Here is a 21,571-nt window from a genome sequence, read left to right on the forward strand (position 1 = left end):
GCACGGTCAACTGTTTACAGAACAGCACTGGCAGCTCTGCATTGTTGCCACTTCCGTTCGGTTTCTCTCTCTGGAGCTCATTGTCCATGGGTTGGAAATCCCCTGACAACACTTTGGCCCTTTCACAATGTGCAAAAAGAAAATTTCTGCGAGCAATCCTTGAACAATGCCTGAAATAATTGCACAGACCGGACTGCAGAGCCTGGCTGAAAGGGAAGAGTGGAGTGGGGAGGTCCTTGCAGGGAGACATAATGATGGGCCGCTGGATATTGGCCAATGATGGGCATTAAAACGCGTATGATGAGGCTTAAGTAGTTACACACACACACATCGCACATCGCACAATTGGAACTCTTTAGGTATGCGTCCTGGAAAAGAACCCGTTGGGGTTTAAGTGGTGCTAACATATTGTCCATACATGCATGTCCATTGGTTAGGGGAGGACTTCCTCCGAGATGATGTTTCTTTGCCATGATTACTGTGACTGCATATTGCTAAATGAGAGTCTGCAGCAGAAATTATAAATATTGTTACGGCAAGGGGAAAATCAGTTCACGGCTGATGGGCAAGGTGAATGTGGAATTAATGTATTACCATCTGTCGTAAAAACCCGTAGGGGAAAACATAACGGAATATGTAAGGTTGATTAACCTGTAGCTTAATGGCTTTATTTGCTTTTTTTCCACGGGAGATACTAAAAGGTAAAACAAATTGAAATTACTGTTTTCATATTTTAATTTCACTATTAGTTGAACACATTTATTTCTTTACTCAAAACTAATGGAATGTTTAGCACCAACGAATTACTCACCCAACCATTAATTTTATGCTAACTTTCACAGTCTCTACAAGTTGGGCAAATCGATATCCAGAGACCTTGAGCTTGACATTTATATATACAACAGACTGAAAAGAGCACGTGCTCTCAACTGTGTCAAGAAAGCTCACCCACTGCCACCCACACTTTCTTTGGAGGAGCCGGCTTCCCTAAACCAAATTCATTGTCAAGGTCGCACGCACAAATTTGAAGGGAAAAAGCTGAAAGTGGGTGGAAATGCCGGCCGGCGTGGCCTTGGGTCCAATTGAGTGGGAAAAAAGCTTTTGCCGGTAGGAGACTTGTGGAACAGCACCCACAAATGGCGGCCCCTTGGCCTTGACGATGGCCTTGAAACTCTATAACTGCTCCCTCAGCAAAAATGTAACATGGGGAGAGGAAATAAGCTCAATTGCCATTCTGCTTCCTGCTCTCTAGGAATCTTTTTCTAAAATGTTAAAATGCTACAGCTTGTGTGACATTTATCGAGCATGGGCTACAAAGAAAAGTTGAAAGAGGGGTTAAAGTTATTAATAATGGTATTTAATTATATAACCAGTTATCATTTTAATTCGAACATATAATTATATACTTATGTTTAGTTGTGACTCCACAGTAAAAGATTAATTAGATTAATTATGAAAAGGTACTCTAAATGACACTTAATCAAGGAGTATAATTTTCACTTAATTGTGTTTTTCAGTTTTCCTATCCCCCTTAACTTCGCTACTGCTTTCTCGAACTTGCAGTTTTCCAGGAACAGCTTATCATAATGGATGAGCTGCAGCTAACTGAGGAAAAAAGGGGAGCTGGAAACAAATATTCTCCAAGGATAAACATGTCGTCAGCGGAAAATGTTTGCGGGAGTTGGAAATGATTTGACTTGAAGGTCAATCCATTTGTGTGGCTCGTGCGTTGGTCAAGTTTAAGGTTGCTATGGGGGAAACCGTCAAGGACTTGTTTCGATTCAGCATTAAGGACTTCTTTTGTAACCGTTTTTTGGGTTGAAGGAAGTTTGTCTTGAAAGCAGGTTAAACAGTGTATATGTTGACATTAAATGCATTGCCGGACTGCTGCTTTTTTAAAGTATGCATTGAAAACCTTGTCTTAAGAAACTATAGATTGTGGATTGTGCAAATCAGTCTCATTTAATATATAAAGCAACAGAATTAAATTAATAAATCCTTTAGATGTTAATATAAGTTATATAAGTTATTTTCCGACATCATATCTCTAATATTTTTAAATACGATTATAGCTCAAAAAAATGATTTTGATTCCTCGATTAGAACGAATATTTCACATTAAATCAGTTTCTATGCAAACCAGAAATTCCCAGTCAAACAATTGTTGATTCATCCGCTAGAAATCCCATAGGAAAATGTTTCCGAACCAAATTCGAACTTCGAAATAAGAACCATGGGTCGAACTTCCCCTTAAAATGTATGGGCTCCGCTAGACCAAGTAGGTCGAAGTAAACCCCTGAAAGTCGAACAAAATTCGAAACCGCCCCTCGAAAAGTGAGCGTTCAATGAGCTTACGTTTCGTTTGACGTAACGGTGCTACGTAAAGTGCTTTTCCCCAATTTCGCTCTCATTTCCCGACTCTCTCTCGTATTCTAAGCCACTTTCCCACCCCATTTTCCGATCCGAAGTAAAGGTAACAAAGGCAGCGGTGTTTTTGGGGTGGCAAACTGGCGGTGGTGGTGGCACTTTGTCGGTGGTGTGAGTTCCTGTGGTTGGTGGTTCAATTGGTTGGTTGTTGGCATAAACAAAGCACACACACAATACACACACACTTCCTGGGGGGGTGGTGGAAATCGGGAGGGTGACATTTACCGCGAGAGAGAAGCCCCGCTTCCTACAGGAAAAGAGAGAGCGATTTTATAAATGTGACTGCAGCAAGGATATTTGCAGTCAGTCCTCGATGAAACCTCGAACAGAGAACATTGAATAACAAGCGGAAGCGAAAAGCGCATAGCCAGAAAAGTTCGTCAAAAGCGACAAGTTTTCATTGTACGTTTTCCCGCCAAATGAGTCAGAAAATTTTCACAAGTGCTCGATACGAAAAATAAAGACTTGAAAAAACTCAAAAGTGCAAGCAGTGAATATAATAAAATATTCTGAGATTTTTATAAAAAAAGACTAAAAATATATACGAAAGTTATATATTTTTTTAAGCAATACAAAAATATAAATATTATACGTGTATAAAAAAACAAATCGCAATGGCCATTGCCTACTTCATACCCGACCAGGCCCAATTGTTGGCCCGAAGCTACCAGCAAAATGGACAGCAGGCAGCCACGAGTCCGAGGTCATCTGCAACACCTGCTGCAACTCCGCCGCAACCGCAACAGGCGCAGCAGCAGCATCGGCAGCAGCAGCAGCAGCAACAACATCGCCCACAATTTCGTGCCAACATCTCCGTGCCGCTGGGAAGTCAACAGGGATCGATGTCCATGTCGGAGTTTGGATGCTGGGATCTCCTCGCCCAGATCTTCTGCTACGCGCTGAGAATCTACAGCTACAACTCCAGCCACCGACGACCCACAGTCATCCAAATATCCTTCGAGATCAGCAGCGGAAGTCAGGATAACGAGGAAGATGATGTCACAGATGCAACGTCGAAGGAGAATTAAATTTGGTTTACGTTTTTCATCCGGGTGGAGAGAAAATCTTTTCGATTTTCTGGGAAAGGCAGGCTCAATCAAAGCGCATTGTGATTTCTTTTTTGGGAACGAGGAACGAGTTTTGTAATAAAATGGGATATTTCCACATCAAAATAAGAAGAATATTTTTTAAACTATTTTTGGAAGAGAGAGAAAAAAATTCAAAATTTGTCATCGATTTGCTTAAAGTGATATTGATTGTTTGTTACTTTTATAAGGTGTCAAATTTTTCGAATTCAGTTTGAGAAAAATGTTTAATTTTGCAAGCAAAGGTTTCCCGGTTGGTTCAAACACCTATAATTTTAGTTTATTTTGAGAGCAGCAAGCAGATACTTCAGATGTGTATACTTATCGTAAACCTAATTAGTGTCTATACATATGGGTAAAACCACAAGTATCGTATTCAACAAAGAACTAATTGTCAAATTTTTGCATTTTAACTACTTACATATATAAAACCTAACAAAGTCAGATATAGAACACAGAACCAACAAAGATGCAACAGCAGCAACAAGAACAACAAAAGACAACAACTCAATTGTACAAAATAGATATTAAGCAAACAGCTAATTTTATATGTTTACAAAAAATAAAGAAAGCAAAACTGCAAAATATCTACAATCCAGCTACAAAAAAATATAAAACTAAAAAACCGCCGAGCAGTAAAAAAATTGTAAACCAAAATAAAACAAGCAACAAACTTAAGCAATTTTGATACGAATAATCAAGAACAACAAAATCGAAATGTATTTTACCATTATTATTGATTTTAGCAAAATTAAAAAAATATATATTTTCCTTTTGGCATTGCAAATTAAACGAAAAAAAATATTTAAATTAATCGAATGTAAAAAATTAGAGTTTGTAAGCAATTAACATTTTTATAAAATACAAGCAAAAAATAAATACAATTTTATAAAAAAAAATAAAACCTTTTTTGTGTTATTATTGTAGCTTTTAAGGAGAGCCAGAATTCGATTTATCAATTATCGAAACGTGTTAAATAATTATTTTGTTTCCTTCAAAACAAACTTAAAATGTTACCATTTGTTTCGCTTATTAACAAAGTAATGTTAATATTAAACTTTCTAATTTTTCGTCCACTTTAAAGATTATGCTGAAAATACGTCTAAATAATACATTTAAGTTCCCTAAAGTTACACAGTTTAAAATTAACTTTAAAGGAAGTACTTAAAGTCCTATATAAGGATAAAATCCTTGAACACAACCACTATTTTTCTATGTTCTTTACCCCCTCATAACCTTTTTGGGCAACGAAATGGCAAAGGACAACTATTCAGCCAGGAAAAAGGAGGAGTAGGCAAACATTTAGCGATCCTTATCGCGAATACCAATATGTCACCTTAAAAGGGAAAACCATTTTTGGTGGGACGCAGACAGGCTGAGACTTTTCCCGTCGCGTCATGCCAGGCACACTCCGCCCAAAAGGGTTAAAAAGCAAAGGTTACGCTTAACCGCAGATCTCAGTCTGCGCCGCCAATGTCCAAGTCATCGGGGTCAAAGGGAACGGGGGGTGTACCCTTTAACCAACCCGGAAACCCATTTAACCCCAGAGTGAAAAAGTGTAACATCTGTGGCAGCCAGCGATCAGCGGCGCCTGATAAGTTCGCCAGTCAAATAATAATTATGCAAACATTTCGGGCCGCTAATTTGCCGCCTATCTTAATTTAAATCGCTCAAAAGCGCACTGGAACCAGCGCACAAAAAATTGTTTAATTGTCGTGACATGACAATAAGCGACCTGGAAATTAGGGTCCCTGGCTCTCCTTTTTTTTTGCGTGTGGCTTGATTTTTGGCGATGATAAGCGAGGGGAAATTATAGGGTATGCAAATGCTCTTAAATTCGGTCGGTCGCGTGTCCTGGATCAAGTTTTTGTTCGGGTTTGCTTACAGCTTGAATTCCTTTTTAACACCTGCAATTATGGTCAGCAGGGAGACAGTTTATGATAACATATTTGTTGTTAATTTAGTTAATTAGTGCCACATATGTTAAGCGGATCTGAGATAGCTAGGTGGCAATTGCAAATGGGTGAAAATTCCACCGGAGCACAGGTTATTGTGATTTAAATTAATTAATTTAGAAAAAACTATGTATATAAAAATTGAATTAAAAGAGGTTAGATCATTAAGAAATCACAGGTTTTAAACAATGAGAATAATGATAATTATGCATGATTAAAGTAGGCAGAAAAATGAAATGAGAATAAACATCTATAAAAAAGCAAACTAAATTCCAAAACATTTAAGCACGAGCATGACACCTGATTGGTGATAAAAACAACAAAGCTCGACGAGGAATTCTATCTGGTTCTCATAATGTCCGAACAGGATAAGAACGGGGATAACGACTCCTTGGACGAAGAGCAGGATGACGAGAACCGTGAGGCACTTAATTCAGTCAAAAGCGTTGAAGATATCTGCAAAACAAACGTTTCGAAGAGTAATCTACAACTAAGCCCTAAAACTGATCAGGAAAAGGTTAAATCTGCTCCGCCGACAACTTGCTCTATAGCAATCCAAGAGTTAAATAATTTAGAGATGGATTCAGATAGCGATTATACTGGATTTCTCGAGCAAATGAATGTTCGTTAGTGAGTCGGTTTAAGTGTATAAACGGAATACTTGTTTCTTAAGTTAACCATCTTAGCTCTCAATTTCGGATTGCATCTGGCCAAAATGTCCAACAAACAGGTCAGGGAATGGACTACAGGGACTATAGCTTTAGCGAATGTAAGTTTACATTTGATTCATTTTGTATAAATAATAATTGTTCTCGGAGGGAAAAAATATACCTTAAGTAATTAAATTAGAGGAAAGGTCTAAAGTTTAATTTTTTAACAACAAAAAAATTTCCCTTATTAGTAAAATTCATTTTTAGTTTAAAATATTAAAATAATACTATTTTAGATCCAGTTGGCTACCCCTCTTGCAGTTGGGAATCTTCCGAGTTAAATGGTCAGGACCTGACTTCCCAGGTTTCTCTTGGGCAAAGTCAGGTGGAGACCCCGTCCTGTTCGAATCAGCAAACCTCTCAAAGTAATAGCTTTTACAGCTATGAGCGACCCCTTCTGGAAAATGGCTCAGGATCGAATGAAACTATTGTCAACAAGCCCAGCACACCTACTTTTTCTGCCTGTGGAAATCCTGGCCTTGTCAGCAAACCCAACACACAAACTGCAGCTTCCTGTGGAAATCCTTGCTTTTCACAAAATTCCAACGCTTGTTGCTACCCGATGGGACAACCTGGTCAACCAATCAGATATTGCTACTCCGAGCAGGGGAATCCCGGCCAGGAGCAACAGCTGATGCCAACGCCCATAGGCGTTGATCCAAATACGGGGTTTCCCATCTACTATTATTCAAGTGCAGTTAGTTATCCTGGGAATGGAATGTATTCCATGCCACCCATGCAAATGGAGCGAAATCAACGAGGCGGTGGTCAGCATAATATGAATATGGACAGCACATCCAAAGCTGCTTCTTCATCTTCTGCTGAAAATGCGATCGATAGTAATGTCGCTTCAAATCAGAATTCAGACGATATGGAAACATTTATGAAAAAGTACCAAAAATGTATTAGGGATTACTATGCTTCTGCACAACAAGGTAAAAATGATCTACAAGTAATTATAATCAAACTTTCAAGTAATTATGATCTTACTTTCAAAATCTCAGGCGTCCAAACTCAGCAGTATTTCAACAACTTTTCTCAAGGCACTCCACAGTATTATAGCAACCCTAATGAAGGTAAAAATGTAAATTAACATCGTTTAAAATATATTATTTAAAATCGTTTTGAACTTATGTAGGTAATCAGCAAATGTATTGTAACAGAAATCAAGGTAAGCTATATTTAAATTTAATTACTAATTCGAAAGTGAATTTTCTTGCAGCTGGTCATCAGAATTTCGAAGGCCTAAATCAAGGTAATTACACACACTAATCATTTAGCATTTCTTAAAATTTTTAATTTTTAGAAAGCCAACAGGATGTTCTAGGTGCTCGCCAGTTCTTTGAAAGCTCAAGTCAAGGTAGTCATCAATCAAAAATCGACTTTCCATTTTTAATGTTTTTCATTTATAGAAAATGGGCAGTCTTATCAAATGGGTCAGCAATCTTTTGGTTTTCCTCTGGGAGCTCAGCAATATTATAACAATTCTGGTCCGGGTATTTTTAAACTTTTATCATTAAAAAAGTGACGATAAATTACTTTACAGGTGGTCAACCATTCTTTCCACCATCGATGGGAACTCCTCGCTCTAATATCTTTGGAAATAATTCCGGCTTTATGAGCGACTCTCTGCAGACCCAAACAGTTTACTCCTCTGACTATAGACCATTTTCCAACGAGGGCAACCACTTTAACCACTTCCCCAATGGCATAGACATCGGCTTGACCCCCGAGCCCTGTCCCATCTACGGACCAGCTGCAACCGCTGGCCTGGCTGAGATGGGCACCGGAGGTCAGGTCTATGGAATGGGAGGTGCCTGTGAAATGAACATGCCCTCCTTTCCTCTTAGTCAAATGAGGTAGGATCTCAGCACCTCGTAATAGCAGTACTGCAATTAATAATATAACTCAATTCTATATCGCAGTTATTCAAGTCCCTATAGCTTTGAGATGCCTGCATCTATGGCTATCCCTCAAACTCAAGTTGGAAATATGAGTGGTGCAAATCCCAGTAAGTAAAGAGAAGAATATAATTTATTTTCCTTTATGTTTTTGTTATCTAATTTTTTTATCTGCAGTGTGAAATTGCTGAAGAAAATCAACAAAATTCTTTGAGGACATGTGTATTTAACAATAAAAAATATTTAAAATAAAAATTTACAAATATTTTATATAAGTTTTAATTTCATTAAATGAAAAATATTAAAAAATTTTCTTTTTAAAAAGGCCGAATAATAACCAAAAAGATGTTTGGGGACATGTTAAATAATAGTGCTTTCAAAGTTGATAAAGATTTTAAAAGAAAAATTACAGACAATTAATGTTTAGAATAACAAAAATATGGTTTTTTGCATAAATTTATTGCACTTAAAATGCTGAACACAAATTACAAAATAACCATTATTCAGCCATAGGTCTACATTGCCATTTGTTGGAAATCCAATACTCAGAGCCATTAACCCATGGTAATGACTCAGAACAGAGCGAATTCCACCTTCCCAGAACCTGAACTTCGCATGGCATGCACTTAAAGTCAAAGCTAATTACAGTGAGCTAGTCTATTGATTTTAGCAGTAGAGTACACTAACCCGTGAAGGAACCCTCGCAATAAACAAACAAGCGGACGACATCAGTGACCCAGTTTTCGTGCAAAAACCAAGTCGGAAAAGTGGAAAGCGGAAAGGGGCCAGGCAAACAACGCCCCCGAATGCGAAAGGCCTGTTTGTGGAGCGAAAGTGAAACGCAATATGGCCACAAAGGAAGCCTCGGCCAGATTCTTGGGATGGGAGGGCAGTATCTGCATCTATATCCACTCGGTATGTCCAGGAAAACGAAAATCAAATATCAAAGTGCCGACAGTGAAAGCTTGCCCCGACTAATTGTTTGATGTTAAAGACCAGACCATTGAAGTTAAGTGAAGCTAAGCGAAGCCTTCTTGAGATTCTTGGATTGACATTTACTGCCGAGCGTTCATTAATCTCGTGATTCATTTTCCCAACTCCGAGTTAAACAACTCCAAACTATTCCCCGCTGAAAAAAACGTGTGTCAACACCCACAAAACCGCAGGAGGTTGTCTAGGGTCCACAAACAAAACGCGAGGAAAAGAATTTTCCAATGATTTATTTTTACGAGGCAACACCTTAAAATTGTAGAAAAGAGAAGTCATGAGTTTGTAACTCCTTCGGTCCCCGAATATGATTAATTGCCCTAAACGAAATTTGTTTCTGACCAGCGGATGAACACAATTGCGCTTCATTATCGGCATTTTGGCCAGTGACCATCAGCAGCAGTCAATTACCGGTCGACAGTCTCGTTTCTACTTTTTGGTTCTACCTACCAATCTGCGTCACTTTTCCCCACTGAACAAAAAATTTTGCACTAAAGTGTTCTACCAGATAGTACACCCAAATGGAATTTGCAGATGTAAAGGAAACTTTAATAAAAAGATTTAATTTTTGCATGATACTAGAATAAATGTATTCTTTGGTTACAATTTATTATACCAACAATTACGAAATGGAAAATGTATATTTTTTCTCCCTGTGCATTCCTCATCTATTGCCCGGGTGTTGTTGTCAATGTCCTGCTGCGCTATTATTTGTCTTGTGTGCGAGACTCCGACTCGGTATAAATTGGTTTACGCCACTTTTGGGTCATTAACGAAATTGAAAATAGAGACGGACATAAGGAGAGTATTATTGTGGAGGGAGTTGTGGAAGAGCTCGGAAAACGGAGACCACCGAGCTCCTATTAAATCAGTGCCACCTATTTTGGTAGTTGGCCAATCATTAGACACCAACGGTGCTTGAACTGTCGGGAGTCTAAAAGATATATATACTTCTCCTTGGGAGACTTTAAGCAGATGGTGGGCTTTACTTCAATTTATTAGCGTAAGCAATAGTTACTGATATGGCTTAAAAATGAAAATTGCTTACTTTTTTATAACTTCTAAAAACTTTTAAATAAATGTTTGTTGTTAAAAACTATATATATATTTATTTATGTAAATATATACTTAGTGTCTCACAATATAGTCTGAAAAGTCTTAAATTAAATAATAAATCCCTAAAATTGTCAACCTCATTTCGAAATCTAAACCCTTTTTCCTGCCAACGACTCAATCAAAATCGGTTAAATGAGAAAACCCACAAAGGAAATTATCTCCGCCACGAGAGCAACTCACTTCTAGCCCGGGGATAAACTGATATAATTTAATCAGAGGCACGACTTCAACTACCTACCCAATCGTCCAGACAAGACAATAAAAGGAGCGAAAAGGGATCAGAGCGAAAAAAAAAGGAGAAATCAAAGCGTAACAAATTCGCTGGGCAGGACTTTCACCCGGGGAAAGAAAGGAGAGTAAAGGACACGGATTAAAAGGCAGGCACGTGACTTCTGAGAATTGGAGTTCTTTTGTTTGGATTGAAAGCCGATTTACCCAGGGTAGCTCATAGGCATTTGCACTTCATTACTGTGAGTTATGATGGAACTCGGCTGGTCAAGCTGGTCCTCTCACAATTATGTCACCCCGGGCGAAAGTTATTATTAGTCGCCTTCCATGCAAATCGATTTGTTGTCTATCAGTCGATATTTCTTTTGACATCTGAAGGGTGTGACCAATTTGCATCGGCGAACCGGACACGCGTCGCAATCAGATCGCAGGGAGGGGATTCGCAGAGTTCCTCTATGCAAATGCATGAAATCAATAAATGAGCTTGGACATAGGTCAATCGTTTCCACTTAGTCAGATGTCCCATGGATGTCGAGTGCCTGCTTAGTCTGGGAACGTTTATTCCGGATCTGAAAGCGATTTTTTATGCTCTTCAAATAATCGATTGGAAGAGGTTTCAGGTATTGATGTCAAATGATGATTAATCGTCCAGTAGTCGTACAGTTCCAACAATAAAATGTTATTACAGCTTGAACGATATATTTACTATACTAACGTAAATCTTAATAACATATCAAAAGATCAGAGGAAAAAGTTTCAATTAGGTAAACTTAAATTCAAGAATTGAATTCATCCATTTCATCTTCATTTTATCTAATTTATAGCCCTCAAAGTCAGTCCATTTTGAGTATTTTTATGATATATGTCTGATGTTTAGAAATAAAAATAGTTTTCAGCAAAAAAAGGTATTCCAAACAACACATTGACTTTGTTACCTCAGCTATCCGATCCAGATGTCAAACCTTTAATCCCCTTTCTCACGGCTATCAGCTTGCCAAACTCTCTTAACGCACTTCCACTACATAAATTCGCTGGGATCGCACTTGAAGCATTGGCAATGGATATTGAACCCTTTGCTAAGTGGCAAACATCAAGGGAGCATCGCAGGGCGTTGCAAATGACGACAAATTATACACACCAACTGCTGGGCCTGTGTCTTCCGCCGGGTATTTACAAGAAATTTGCAAACAATATTGATTTCGAAGCGATCAAAATAAAAATTAATCAATGCACTTAAAAATTTCAAAAACACACATAAAGAAGCGAAGTCAACGACGTGGAAAAGGGGAGGGGAACGGAGGGAGGGAAACCCTTTTTTTTGAACCACCCCTCGGGTGACTTTAAAGTGCCCGAAGGGAACTTAACTAATTTATAACTTATGACTGCACGGCCATGGACAATTTTCCATGCCACTACAAAGGAGAGCAAAAGCCAAAATTTGACATGAGTAGCGGTCGCTTAACCGAAACCATGTGTAAACCCCTCTTAAAAAATTCAAAGTAAACCCCTTCAGTCGGGACATGTGAGTGTGCACATGTCAGCAAGCGAATTAATCGAAGAGAAATGATTTATTTAGCGCTCGGACAGACGAAACGCTCCGGTGACCCAGGGAAAGGGTTAGAACCCAATGCAACCCCTCGCGATTTCAGTTCGCACCCAAATCAAATTTAAACTGTTTTCAAAACTGCACCTCTTGGCTCATTGATGGGCATTTATCGGTCCAAAGGGTTGCTCCTGCATTCTGGTTACTTTTTTCTGTGAGAACTGCAATTTTTTATCCGTAAATTCACACTGCATTTTTATTAAAAATCCGATGAGGGTTTCTTTCTGTTGTGAGTTTCTTACTTCACAATATTTACGACTGCTGATTTGAAATGGTTTTTCTTAGCGATTTGATTGATTCGAGTGGGGATAGGGATTTGATGCATTCAATTTTCTGCAAAATTGCAATTAATAAAAAAGACAATAAAACCATAACAAAACTTGTGAAAAAATTGCAACGGAAGTGTTTACAGATAATGGGAATGGGAAAAACGTGAATCGAACGTTTTTTTATTTATAGCATTTATACAATCTTTTACAGCCAAATTATAGTTTGGATGTATTGTATGAAAGCCAGCTGGGAAACAAAAACGAATTTCTGTAAAAAAGAATTATCAGATTTTTGTTATACCCAGTCAGTTAATTTTAATGTTATTTCGCAGGAACTAAATTTGTTAGACCAGAAATATATTACGTAAACATTTCATGTAAATAGTCTTTTAAAAAATATATTGATATTTCGAACAAAGCTAACATCACTTTTAAATCCAGATTGCAAGCTAAATAGTTTTTTAATAATTATTACTGATGCAAATTATTTGGTTTTATTTTTTTCAAAAGCAAAGCCAGCTTTAAAATTTGGATCAGAAAACTTTATATTAGTCAAAACTTGGCCTAGCAAAAGTCAGTTTTTGGGTAACTTTCGAAAGTAATAAAAAAATTTCAAATTTTGTTGTGATAGTAGGAGGAGAAAGCAAGATGTCGAGCCTAAAGCTGGACAGCAAGGTGTTGCAGAACCTGAAGGACGTGGCCAACAAGCTGCGGATCCACTCGATCACGTCGACGCAGGCGGCCAAGTCGGGTCACCCGACGTCCTGTGCCTCCTTGGCGGAGATAATGACGGTGCTGTTCTTCCAGCAGATGCGGCTCAACCTGAAGCACCCCCGCGATCCCTCCAGCGACCGGTTGATCCTGTCCAAGGGACACGCCGCCCCCATCCTGTACGCAGCCTGGGCGGAGGCGGGCCTCTTTCCGGTGGAGGAGCTGCGCAATCTGCGGAAGGTGGACAGCGACCTGGAGGGCCATCCAACGCCGCGGCTGAACTTCATCGACGTTGGCACTGGCTCCCTGGGACAGGGCATCTCTGTGGCCGCCGGAATGGCCTATGTGGGCAAGTACCTGGACAAGGCGGACTATCGCACTTACGTTATCCTCGGCGATGGCGAATCCGCCGAGGGAGCTGTCTGGGAATCACTGCATTTTGCTGGCCACTACTGTCTGGACAATCTGTGCGTGATCTTCGACATGAACAAGTGGTTCTGTTCGGAAGTTAACCTCGAAATCGAGGTTTACCGGGAGAGGCTGAACGCCTTCGGCTTCAATGCCCTGGTTTTAAATGGCCACGACATCGACGAGCTGGTCAAGGCCCTTCAAAACGCGGCCAGCACGAAGGGCAAGCCAACCGCCCTTTTGGCGAGGACCGTCAAGGGAAAGGACTTTCTGGGGGTCGAGGGGATCGACGAAATGCACGGACAGCCGCTGGGAAAAAAAGCCGAAGCAGCCATCAAGAATCTACAGGTAGGGTTACATAAATTTTAATATACGTTTTTATGCATGAAGAAATACTCTTAAAATCCTCTCGAAACCTTTTCAAGATAATAAGTAAATATTAAATAAATAAGTAAATAACTAATAATTTGTAAAACAATATACATACATTTGTTAATCTTTGCAAAACAAAAGATCCCAAAACAAAATAGACATTTTACACACAGCTCTTATGCCATTTTATGTATTGGTCATATAAATTTCTTAATGTATATTTCTTAATGCAGCTTTGCTGCAATAAATAAGTATTTTGAATTTCTTCAGTGTGATTGTCTTCTTTTAAATTGCACTTGTTAAGATAATAACTAAATATTAAGCAAACATAATTTGTTTATTAGTATCCAAATATCTGTACAAAAAATAATAAATGAGATACATTCTTAGATAAAAATCTTTAATGTAGGCTTAAACGTACCACGTTTTTTAAATATTGCCCTTATCTTTTTTATTAAGTTTTTTTACGAAAATCTTACCACAATTTGTGAGGCATTCATGATCTTGCATTGAGGAATATTGTTTAACTTTTTTGCTACAAAGTTAGTAATTCCTTAAGTTATTTACAAAACATACTACTTTCGCTACCTGCAGATGAAGATCGCCAATCCCAACGTGCAACTGATGCCCAAGAAAATCGGAAAATGCGGCCACGCCGCCGAAGTGAACATCAGCAACTTGATGCTGTGCACTCCGCCCAATTATCGGCTGGGCGACTCGGTGTCCACTCGGTTGGCCTACGGTACCGCTCTGGCCAAAATCGCGGCGGACAATCCACGGGTGATTGCCCTGGATGGCGATACGAAAAACTCCACTTATGCGGACAAGATGAGGAATGCGTTTCCCGAGCGGTTCATTGAGTGCTTCGTTGCCCAGCAAAGTTTGGTGGGCGTGGCAGTGGGCGCCGCCTGTCGCCGTCGCACGGTGGCCTTCGTCTCGACCTACGCCGCCTTTTTCACCCGGGCCTTCGACCAGATCCGTATGGGAGCCATATCGCACACCAATGTCAACTTCGCGGGGTCCCACTGTGGTGTGAGCGTCGGGGAGGACGGACCCTCGCAGATGGGACTGGAGGACATAGCCATGTTCCGCAGCATTCCCGGGAGCACGGTCTTCTATCCCACGGATGCCGTGAGTGCGGAGAGGGCGGTGGAACTGGCGGCCAATACGAAGGGAGTGTGCTTCATCCGCACCACGTATCCGAACACCACTGTGATCTACAACAACGACGAGGTGTTCGCCGTGGGTTTGGCCAAGGTGATTCGCCAGAAGCCGTCGGACGAGGTACTCCTAATTGGAGCCGGGGTCACGCTGTACGAGTGCTTGGCCGCCGCAGAGCGATTGGAGGAGGACTGCATCACGGCGCGGGTCATCGATCCGTTCACAGTGAAGCCCCTCGATGTGGGCCTAATCGTGAAGCACGGAAAACTGTGCCGCGGCAGGATCGTCGTCGTGGAGGATCACTACCAGCAGGGCGGATTGGGCGAGGCGGTGCTGAGTGCCGTGGCCGACAATCGGAACTTCGTGGTGAAGCACCTCTATGTGCTCACTGTACCGCGATCGGGTCCACCTGCCGTTTTGCTGGACATGTTCGGCATCTCCTCGAGAAACATCTACAAGGCGTGTCTCGCCATTATGAAGAAGTGACATTGGTGGAACTTCAATCATCTAACCGAAGTGCCGAACTGTAAGTTACCCTGGTGCATCCTCACGAGACTTTTAACCATTGAGAAACGTGGATTCGAGCATGAAAATTATGACATTGTGTCGACTGTACCGCCATTGTTTTTATATCGATTTGGTTGAGAGTCTGAGTCAGTTAGGATTTCAAAGCTTATTTTTTTTATGAAATAAATTTACGGACCATAAAATGGAAAATATTGTGGGAATTTAGTTTTCGGGGGCTAAAATAAACCATAACATATCCAAATGTAATTTTCAACTGAATTAAGTAAAAAGTTTATCCTAAATCCGCAAAAAAAAAATCTTTCAAGCTACTCGCTTTAAATCGCGCTGTGTCAACTAACTCTTTTGACTTGCATTTCCTCCGCTAACATTGGCCACACATTTTTTGGTACTCTATCTGAACTAACAAGCGTAAACTGTGAAATGCGCTGTATATCATCAAAGTACGAAGTAAAATTCAATACGGCGAAAATCAATAAGGTGTAACTAATTTTTGGGATTTTACAGCGAGGATCATTGACTGCGTCGGCGTTGCTTTCGGTTTCGTTTTCCGTTTCGATTGTGATTTTGACATATTTATTTGGAGTGACCTTTTTCAGAGGCGCAGCCATTTAATGGCACCCCTCTCTTCACGGATGATACAGTTTTGGATGCGGTGTTTATGACTTCCTTTGCAGGCTGTTAAAATTTTCAGGTTTAGTTTTTTGAGTTGAGATTTTATAACTTTATAACTTAATTTAATTTCGTTTTATTTTTATTGTGACTAAGGTACGCTTAAATAGAATTTATACGAATATGCTTGGCAAATATATTTTAAAAACAATACTAGCGTATCTTTTAGTCGACTTACTGCACACCCGCACTTGATATCATTCGCCTGACCAAAGGCCACTTTAAATTATCCGTAATGACATCCGCTGCCACCCAATGTGGCATTCATCCATTCATTCATCTGCCTCTGTGGCAGCAAAGGTCCATTTATTGTTTTTCGCTTCCTAATCAGTACTTTATATTGTTTGTTGGCTTGGGTCAAAAGAACAACAGGATGTGCGTCTCTGTGTGGTTAAGGGTTGCCCAAGTGGACAAAGTATCCCTTCCGATTCGATCAAAATTTACGATAAATGCTTTAAAAATTCTATACACCTCAAAAACACAATGGAGGCACAGATAGCGGAAAAGGTTTTTCATTTTCTGTTAAGTGAGCATGGCTAACTAGATTGGTTAGAGATCATAAATTGAACATCATGAAAATAGATTAGATGACATCATATGTGGAGTGCCCTTTGTTCCTTCCACACATGTGAAGGAGTTGGACTTCTGATTTGGGGTAGATTTATGAAGGGAACCACTGCACCTGCTTGAAAGTCACCCACTTCAAACCACATATATCATTTAATGAGCGAAATCTGTGCCGCCAAATTTGTAAGCAATTATTTGCGGCAAAAAAGAACCCAGAAAACAATCATCAATCTCTGTCTGCAACGGTTAAAAGCACATGCATTTAAATTAGACATTTAAGCCAGTCTCCCCCGCCTGAAATACAATCCCCAAAATTTAAAGGATTCGAGGCATTAAAAACGTATAATCCACAACAAGGAAATACCCTTTTAAAATTATATTTAGTCGACTAAACTCTAAATGCTCATTTAAAAAATTCTAATATATCTGGTTTAAAATATACGATTATTGGCACTTGAACTCCTTATTTTTCTTGTTTTTATAATACTTCCTTTTTGCGTAAAACAAATATACCCAAAGCCCTAAAATAATGTTGGGTATTAAAAGAAAAGTGTCAAAAGCAAACGCTGAACACGAGTTGCACCCGGGAAATGCTTAATAGGATTTTTACAATTTTTACTATTTTCCTGTGACAGCTACTGGTTACCAGTCAGTCCCCCTTTCACTTTACACTTTCCTGCTTTCTCCTCTGTCGTTTTTTTTTTAATTTTCCAAATATTTTGCATTTTACGGAATAGAAAAGGGGTTAGAAAAATGCCAAAAGAGCGCACCCCTGTGTCGCAATGGAAATTCTTTTACACTTTTGTTTTCCTTTTTCCTTGGCTGTTGTTACTCACAGGATATGGTTATTCTTGTCCTGTTGTTAGGGTTTCATGCACCGCATAACATTAAAATTCAGATTTTGATTGATCATCCTGGTTGAAGCGAATTAGAGGGTATGAGTATGGGGTAATGGATGTATAGAAAGTAAGGACTATATGTGAAAGATGAATAAAGAATGTTAAAGGTCTGATATGTGTTCGCAATAATTTAAGGCCATGTTAACAATGTTGTGAATTGGGCTCAATTCTTTGCTGGTTATGATAATAAAAATATATTGCTTTAAAATGATATTGTCATTTTACTAAAAATAATAAATTAATTTAAAGAAAAAAATGTAAGTTTATTTATTACTTTTATTCATCTAATTTAACATTCAGTTTGTCCCTGACGGCACAAAATAACAAGCAATTTTAGTAAAACAACTGACAAAAATGTATTTTCAATTTAAATAAGATTTTTTGCCCTTTTAGGAATCAACTACATTTGCATATCGTTGTGAATAAATAAATATACATATATTTTAATTACATCAGTCATGGGTAAACTTAAATTTCCTTTGCCAAATCAGCTTTAAAATATTTATACGAATGTTTATTTCTTGGAAGACACCTCTGAAGGGCGTCACGCTAGCCAAACTTTCCCAGGGAAATTGACAAACATTTCACCGAACTCCTTCCCTGCTTTCTTTTTTGGCTTTCTCACAACCTTCAGCGAAATCCAGCGAACCACTAAAATATTCATGAAACGGAGCGATGTAGCCTGCTACAAAAATTCGATTAACAACAAATGCATATTGATGGAATAATTGAGCAATTCTAATGAACCACAACAGCGGCGGGGCAGCATTACAAAAAAGCCAAACAAATTGCAATTGCCGATGGATGGAAGTTTTTCCAAGGAACCACAATATTTGCATTTGATTGACAACAAAGTTAATTGAGTGTGAGGCGAGCATTTGCATAGATCGGAGTAAAACAAACATTTATTATATTTAACTATGATTTTTTTAACGTTACTGAGAAACCCTTTGGGTGGTTCCGAGGGGTAGGGTCATTAATTCGCCTGACAAGCCTGAGGTGAGGTGACTGATGATGGGGTGTTGAGTCGAGTCGCGGCAAGGTGAGAGATCTCCCAGGCCTAAATGCCATTTCGATGAATTTATAATTGGAAATTATGTGAATTTTTCTATTCGGGATTTGCTTTTTTTCCCGTTTGCTCAAAAATTAGCATATTTTTTCGCTCTCTTCGGCAGATCCTTTGTGTGTGTATGTGATTTAATTAATGATCTTATGCAAAGTCTGCCTCCGTTTCTGTGATATTTTGCATACATGTGTTGGCAGCTAACAGCCGATCATTAATCAGGTCGTCTAAGTAGCTGCTTGAACTCATTAACCCTTTTGTTCGCCCAGACAGCCCAACGAAATGGCAACAAAAGTTTCGTCTTATATAAATATTTGCATTGACGCCAACCATGAGAACGGAATTTTCTTGCAGCGCAATAAATGAATACAAAAAGAATCACAAAAACAGATATCCTTATTAATGATCTTTTGGATGTCACAGGATCAGGACCCTTTTCCAGCTTTTCGGCACTTTTAATTAGTGGAAACCAGACTGCCAACAACCCCGAGCCTTAAAATCCAACTTTTCCGCAAAACCCCAACCCGCTGTGAATTCTTGCCCATATATCAAATATTTCTTATTTGCCTCCTATCAAGATGCCCATTAAGTCAATAAGTGGGCTTCAATATTATGCCATATTTTGGCAATTGCTAAAAAGAAGGAACTGAAAACGAAAAACAAAGTTTGGCCAAAAGTGCTGCCGCGGCAGACGTGGAAAAACTGCCGGCGATAAACACGAATAAAACATTTGAGGTACATTATGTCAGGCCTAAGAATTATTGTTACAGATTGTTTTCCCCAGATAAATCCTGAGTTATGGGGGCAAACGCAGCGGGTAATAAAAAACACTATAGAAAGCAAAGAATATTATAGAAATGTCTTTCTAATGGGGGTTGCAGATTGCAAAACGTTCCGAGTTGCAAAAGTTGGCAAGTCACGTAAAAAATTTCACATATTTAAACACATTCAAATTTTTTATTGGCCAGAGATAAAACTTATTTTCAGTCTGGCGAAATTATTTTTATCAAGAATTGGTAACCAATAGTTGTTTACAATTGTTTTAATTCCCATAATCCAATTAAAAAATTTTGTCTGGAAATCAAGTTGAAACAATTATAAATATATTTTGAGCTATATAACACCTTTATATTGCATGCGCATTCCAAAAAACAACATAACGCACCCCCTCTAACTTTTAATAAAAAACATATGATTACGTTTCAATTATTAAAACGAAGACCATGAATTATGCGGGTGGACAAATAGTTAGCTCCAGCTTAACCCCATCAAGCCGCAAATTAGACCCAGGGCGCTAAGTCACGCGAAAAGAAAAATAACGAAGTTTGTGGATAAATCAAGTAATTAATTGTTTCGTAATTCGCTTGTGTGTCCAAACATCATTAATATCTATAAGATTTGACGAGGCCCAGAGCTACCGCAGAGATCTTGTTGGCATTAACCCACCACTTTGACTTCTGGGACCCGCATAAAGCCTTAGGGCTTGGGATTCGCAGCCAATTTCAATTAAACGCGCGCATTAAAACACAGAAACCGAGTTCACGGCGACTTTCGCACTTTGTCGTCTCCCCGACAAATTGGGATAAAATATATATACATAATGGCATGCATGAATCATTAATAAAAATCATAATAAAGGCGTGGCGAATGACGTCACGTTTTCGTGATTAGCTTCGTTGGGAAGCCAAAGGATTGTTGTGGGCTGCCTGGGTAAAAATGTTCTTAATTAGTTTTTCTTTCCATCTAATGCATTTTGATGGTTGGCTGAAAGAAAACCCGAAGGAAGTGTGGCAAATTTGATTAATTAATAAATTGGGAGCTACTGTGTGTATATTCCACATTATTCGAATTTGCCAATAGAAAGGTTCTACTAAAATCATAATTTGTACATAGGAACTTTGTAAATAAAATTCAATTTTACAAAATAAAATCAAAAATTCATCAAATTAATTATTTATAATACAAACAAATTGTTTGTTTCTGCAATAAGAACGTTTACGTTCTTAAAAGTATTTGATTTTTATTTAAAAATAAATTATTCTTCATCTAAAAATTCAGACGGTTTTATTTGCTCTTAAATGCATTTCAGACCAATTTATTACACCAAGAACAACTCTATAAAACTTAATGAAAAGCAAACACTTGCATAATTTTTTGTTTCTTGAAAATCCAACACATAATTATATTCCTTAAAAGTACATAATTTACAAAAATTGTTTTCCTTAAGAAACAAGTTTCAAAAATTGAAATGAGTGTAAGTAAGAAACCGGGAACAAATAAACGGAATAATTTTATGCTTCGAGATCATAAAAATTTCCACACCATATATACGTGACCGTTGGTCATAAATATTCAAATTTCACACACACCAGAGAACTCGTAGCAATCGCAGCATCCCAAGCACTGCATCAATCACGAAGGAAAGCTAAAAAGGAGGCTCATTAAAAATCATGGAAAGGAACTCGGTGTTCAGTGTCTTCGCATCCTGCCCAGCTGACCAGGATGTATTTGCATATAAAAGGCATTTAAACGCAACAAATTGCATGTAAATGGAGTTTTTCCCCACGAACCGAACTCGCCACCACTAATTATGCTCATTCACAGGACGTTGAGATAAATCTTTGGAAAAACTGTCCCATGTCGGTGGTGGGTCACCATCGTCCTTATTTTCGACCGGCTGCTGGACCAAATGTGTCCTGCCTATAAATTCACGAATTATTCGGCCTGTTCCCAGGACAACAACGTGTTAATGCCGTCGGAATCTAACCCTTTCTGGGATGTCCTTGTCATCGCTTGACACTAATGTGCCGCATTACAAACTGTTGAGCAATTTAATTTAACGCTCGGTACTTTGGTCCCGCCGAAACTCTTGTCCCATCTTGTTGCCTCAGCCTAAGATTTATTCCAGAAAT

The 21,571-nt window shown here is 38.8% G+C and overlaps 3 protein-coding genes across 4 annotated transcripts; all 3 read left to right on the plus strand.

Annotated features, from left to right (window-relative positions):
- The first annotated feature begins 2,745 nt into the window (after positions 1–2,745).
- On the plus strand, positions 2,746–4,385 carry LOC108099773 (cell death protein Grim). The gene has a single exon (XM_017203402.2). The coding sequence runs from the start codon at positions 3,042–3,044 to the stop codon at positions 3,453–3,455; it is 414 nt and encodes a 137-aa protein (XP_017058891.1). The 5' UTR covers positions 2,746–3,041; the 3' UTR covers positions 3,456–4,385.
- Positions 4,386–5,740: 1,355 nt separating this feature from the next.
- LOC108099738 lies at positions 5,741–8,304 on the plus strand. Of its 2 annotated transcripts, XM_017203361.1 has the most exons (11): positions 5,741–6,097; positions 6,154–6,236; positions 6,414–7,112; positions 7,182–7,253; positions 7,316–7,348; positions 7,400–7,432; positions 7,484–7,537; positions 7,590–7,667; positions 7,724–8,036; positions 8,103–8,188; positions 8,256–8,304. In XM_017203361.1, the coding sequence occupies exons 1-11, from the start codon at positions 5,823–5,825 to the stop codon at positions 8,258–8,260; spliced, it is 1,731 nt and encodes a 576-aa protein (XP_017058850.1). In that variant the 5' UTR covers positions 5,741–5,822; the 3' UTR covers positions 8,261–8,304. The 2 variants fall into 2 exon arrangements, with proteins under 2 accessions (XP_017058850.1, XP_017058851.1); XM_017203362.1 differs by lacking the exon at positions 7,316–7,348.
- Positions 8,305–12,838: 4,534 nt separating this feature from the next.
- On the plus strand, positions 12,839–15,650 carry LOC108099975 (transketolase-like protein 2). Its single transcript, XM_017203667.2, has 2 exons — positions 12,839–13,748; positions 14,367–15,650. Exons 1-2 carry the CDS (start codon positions 12,930–12,932, stop codon positions 15,417–15,419), a joined length of 1,872 nt encoding a protein of 623 aa, XP_017059156.1. The 5' UTR covers positions 12,839–12,929; the 3' UTR covers positions 15,420–15,650.
- The last annotated feature ends 5,921 nt before the right edge of the window (positions 15,651–21,571 follow it).

This window comes from Drosophila ficusphila, unplaced genomic scaffold (genome assembly GCF_018152265.1).
Source record: "Drosophila ficusphila isolate 14025-0441.05 unplaced genomic scaffold, ASM1815226v1 contig_106, whole genome shotgun sequence".
Classification (NCBI taxonomy): Eukaryota; Metazoa; Arthropoda; class Insecta; order Diptera; family Drosophilidae; genus Drosophila; species Drosophila ficusphila.

What these genes read in the sequence shown, in the direction of transcription:
- LOC108099773 (XM_017203402.2), top strand. Translation starts at nt 3,042, where the DNA reads ATGGCCATTGCCTACTTCATACCCGACCAGGCCCAATTGTTGGCCCGA.
- LOC108099738 (XM_017203361.1), top strand. Translation starts at nt 5,823, where the DNA reads ATGTCCGAACAGGATAAGAACGGGGATAACGACTCCTTGGACGAAGAG. An exon ending in GTATTGTAACAGAAATCAAG is followed by an intron (nt 7,349 to 7,399) that starts GTAAGCTATATT and finishes ATTTTCTTGCAG; the next exon opens with CTGGTCATCAGAATTTCGAA. An exon ending in TTTCCTCTTAGTCAAATGAG is followed by an intron (nt 8,037 to 8,102) that starts GTAGGATCTCAG and finishes TCTATATCGCAG; the next exon opens with TTATTCAAGTCCCTATAGCT.
- LOC108099975 (XM_017203667.2), top strand. Translation starts at nt 12,930, where the DNA reads ATGTCGAGCCTAAAGCTGGACAGCAAGGTGTTGCAGAACCTGAAGGAC. An exon ending in CAGCCATCAAGAATCTACAG is followed by an intron (nt 13,749 to 14,366) that starts GTAGGGTTACAT and finishes CGCTACCTGCAG; the next exon opens with ATGAAGATCGCCAATCCCAA.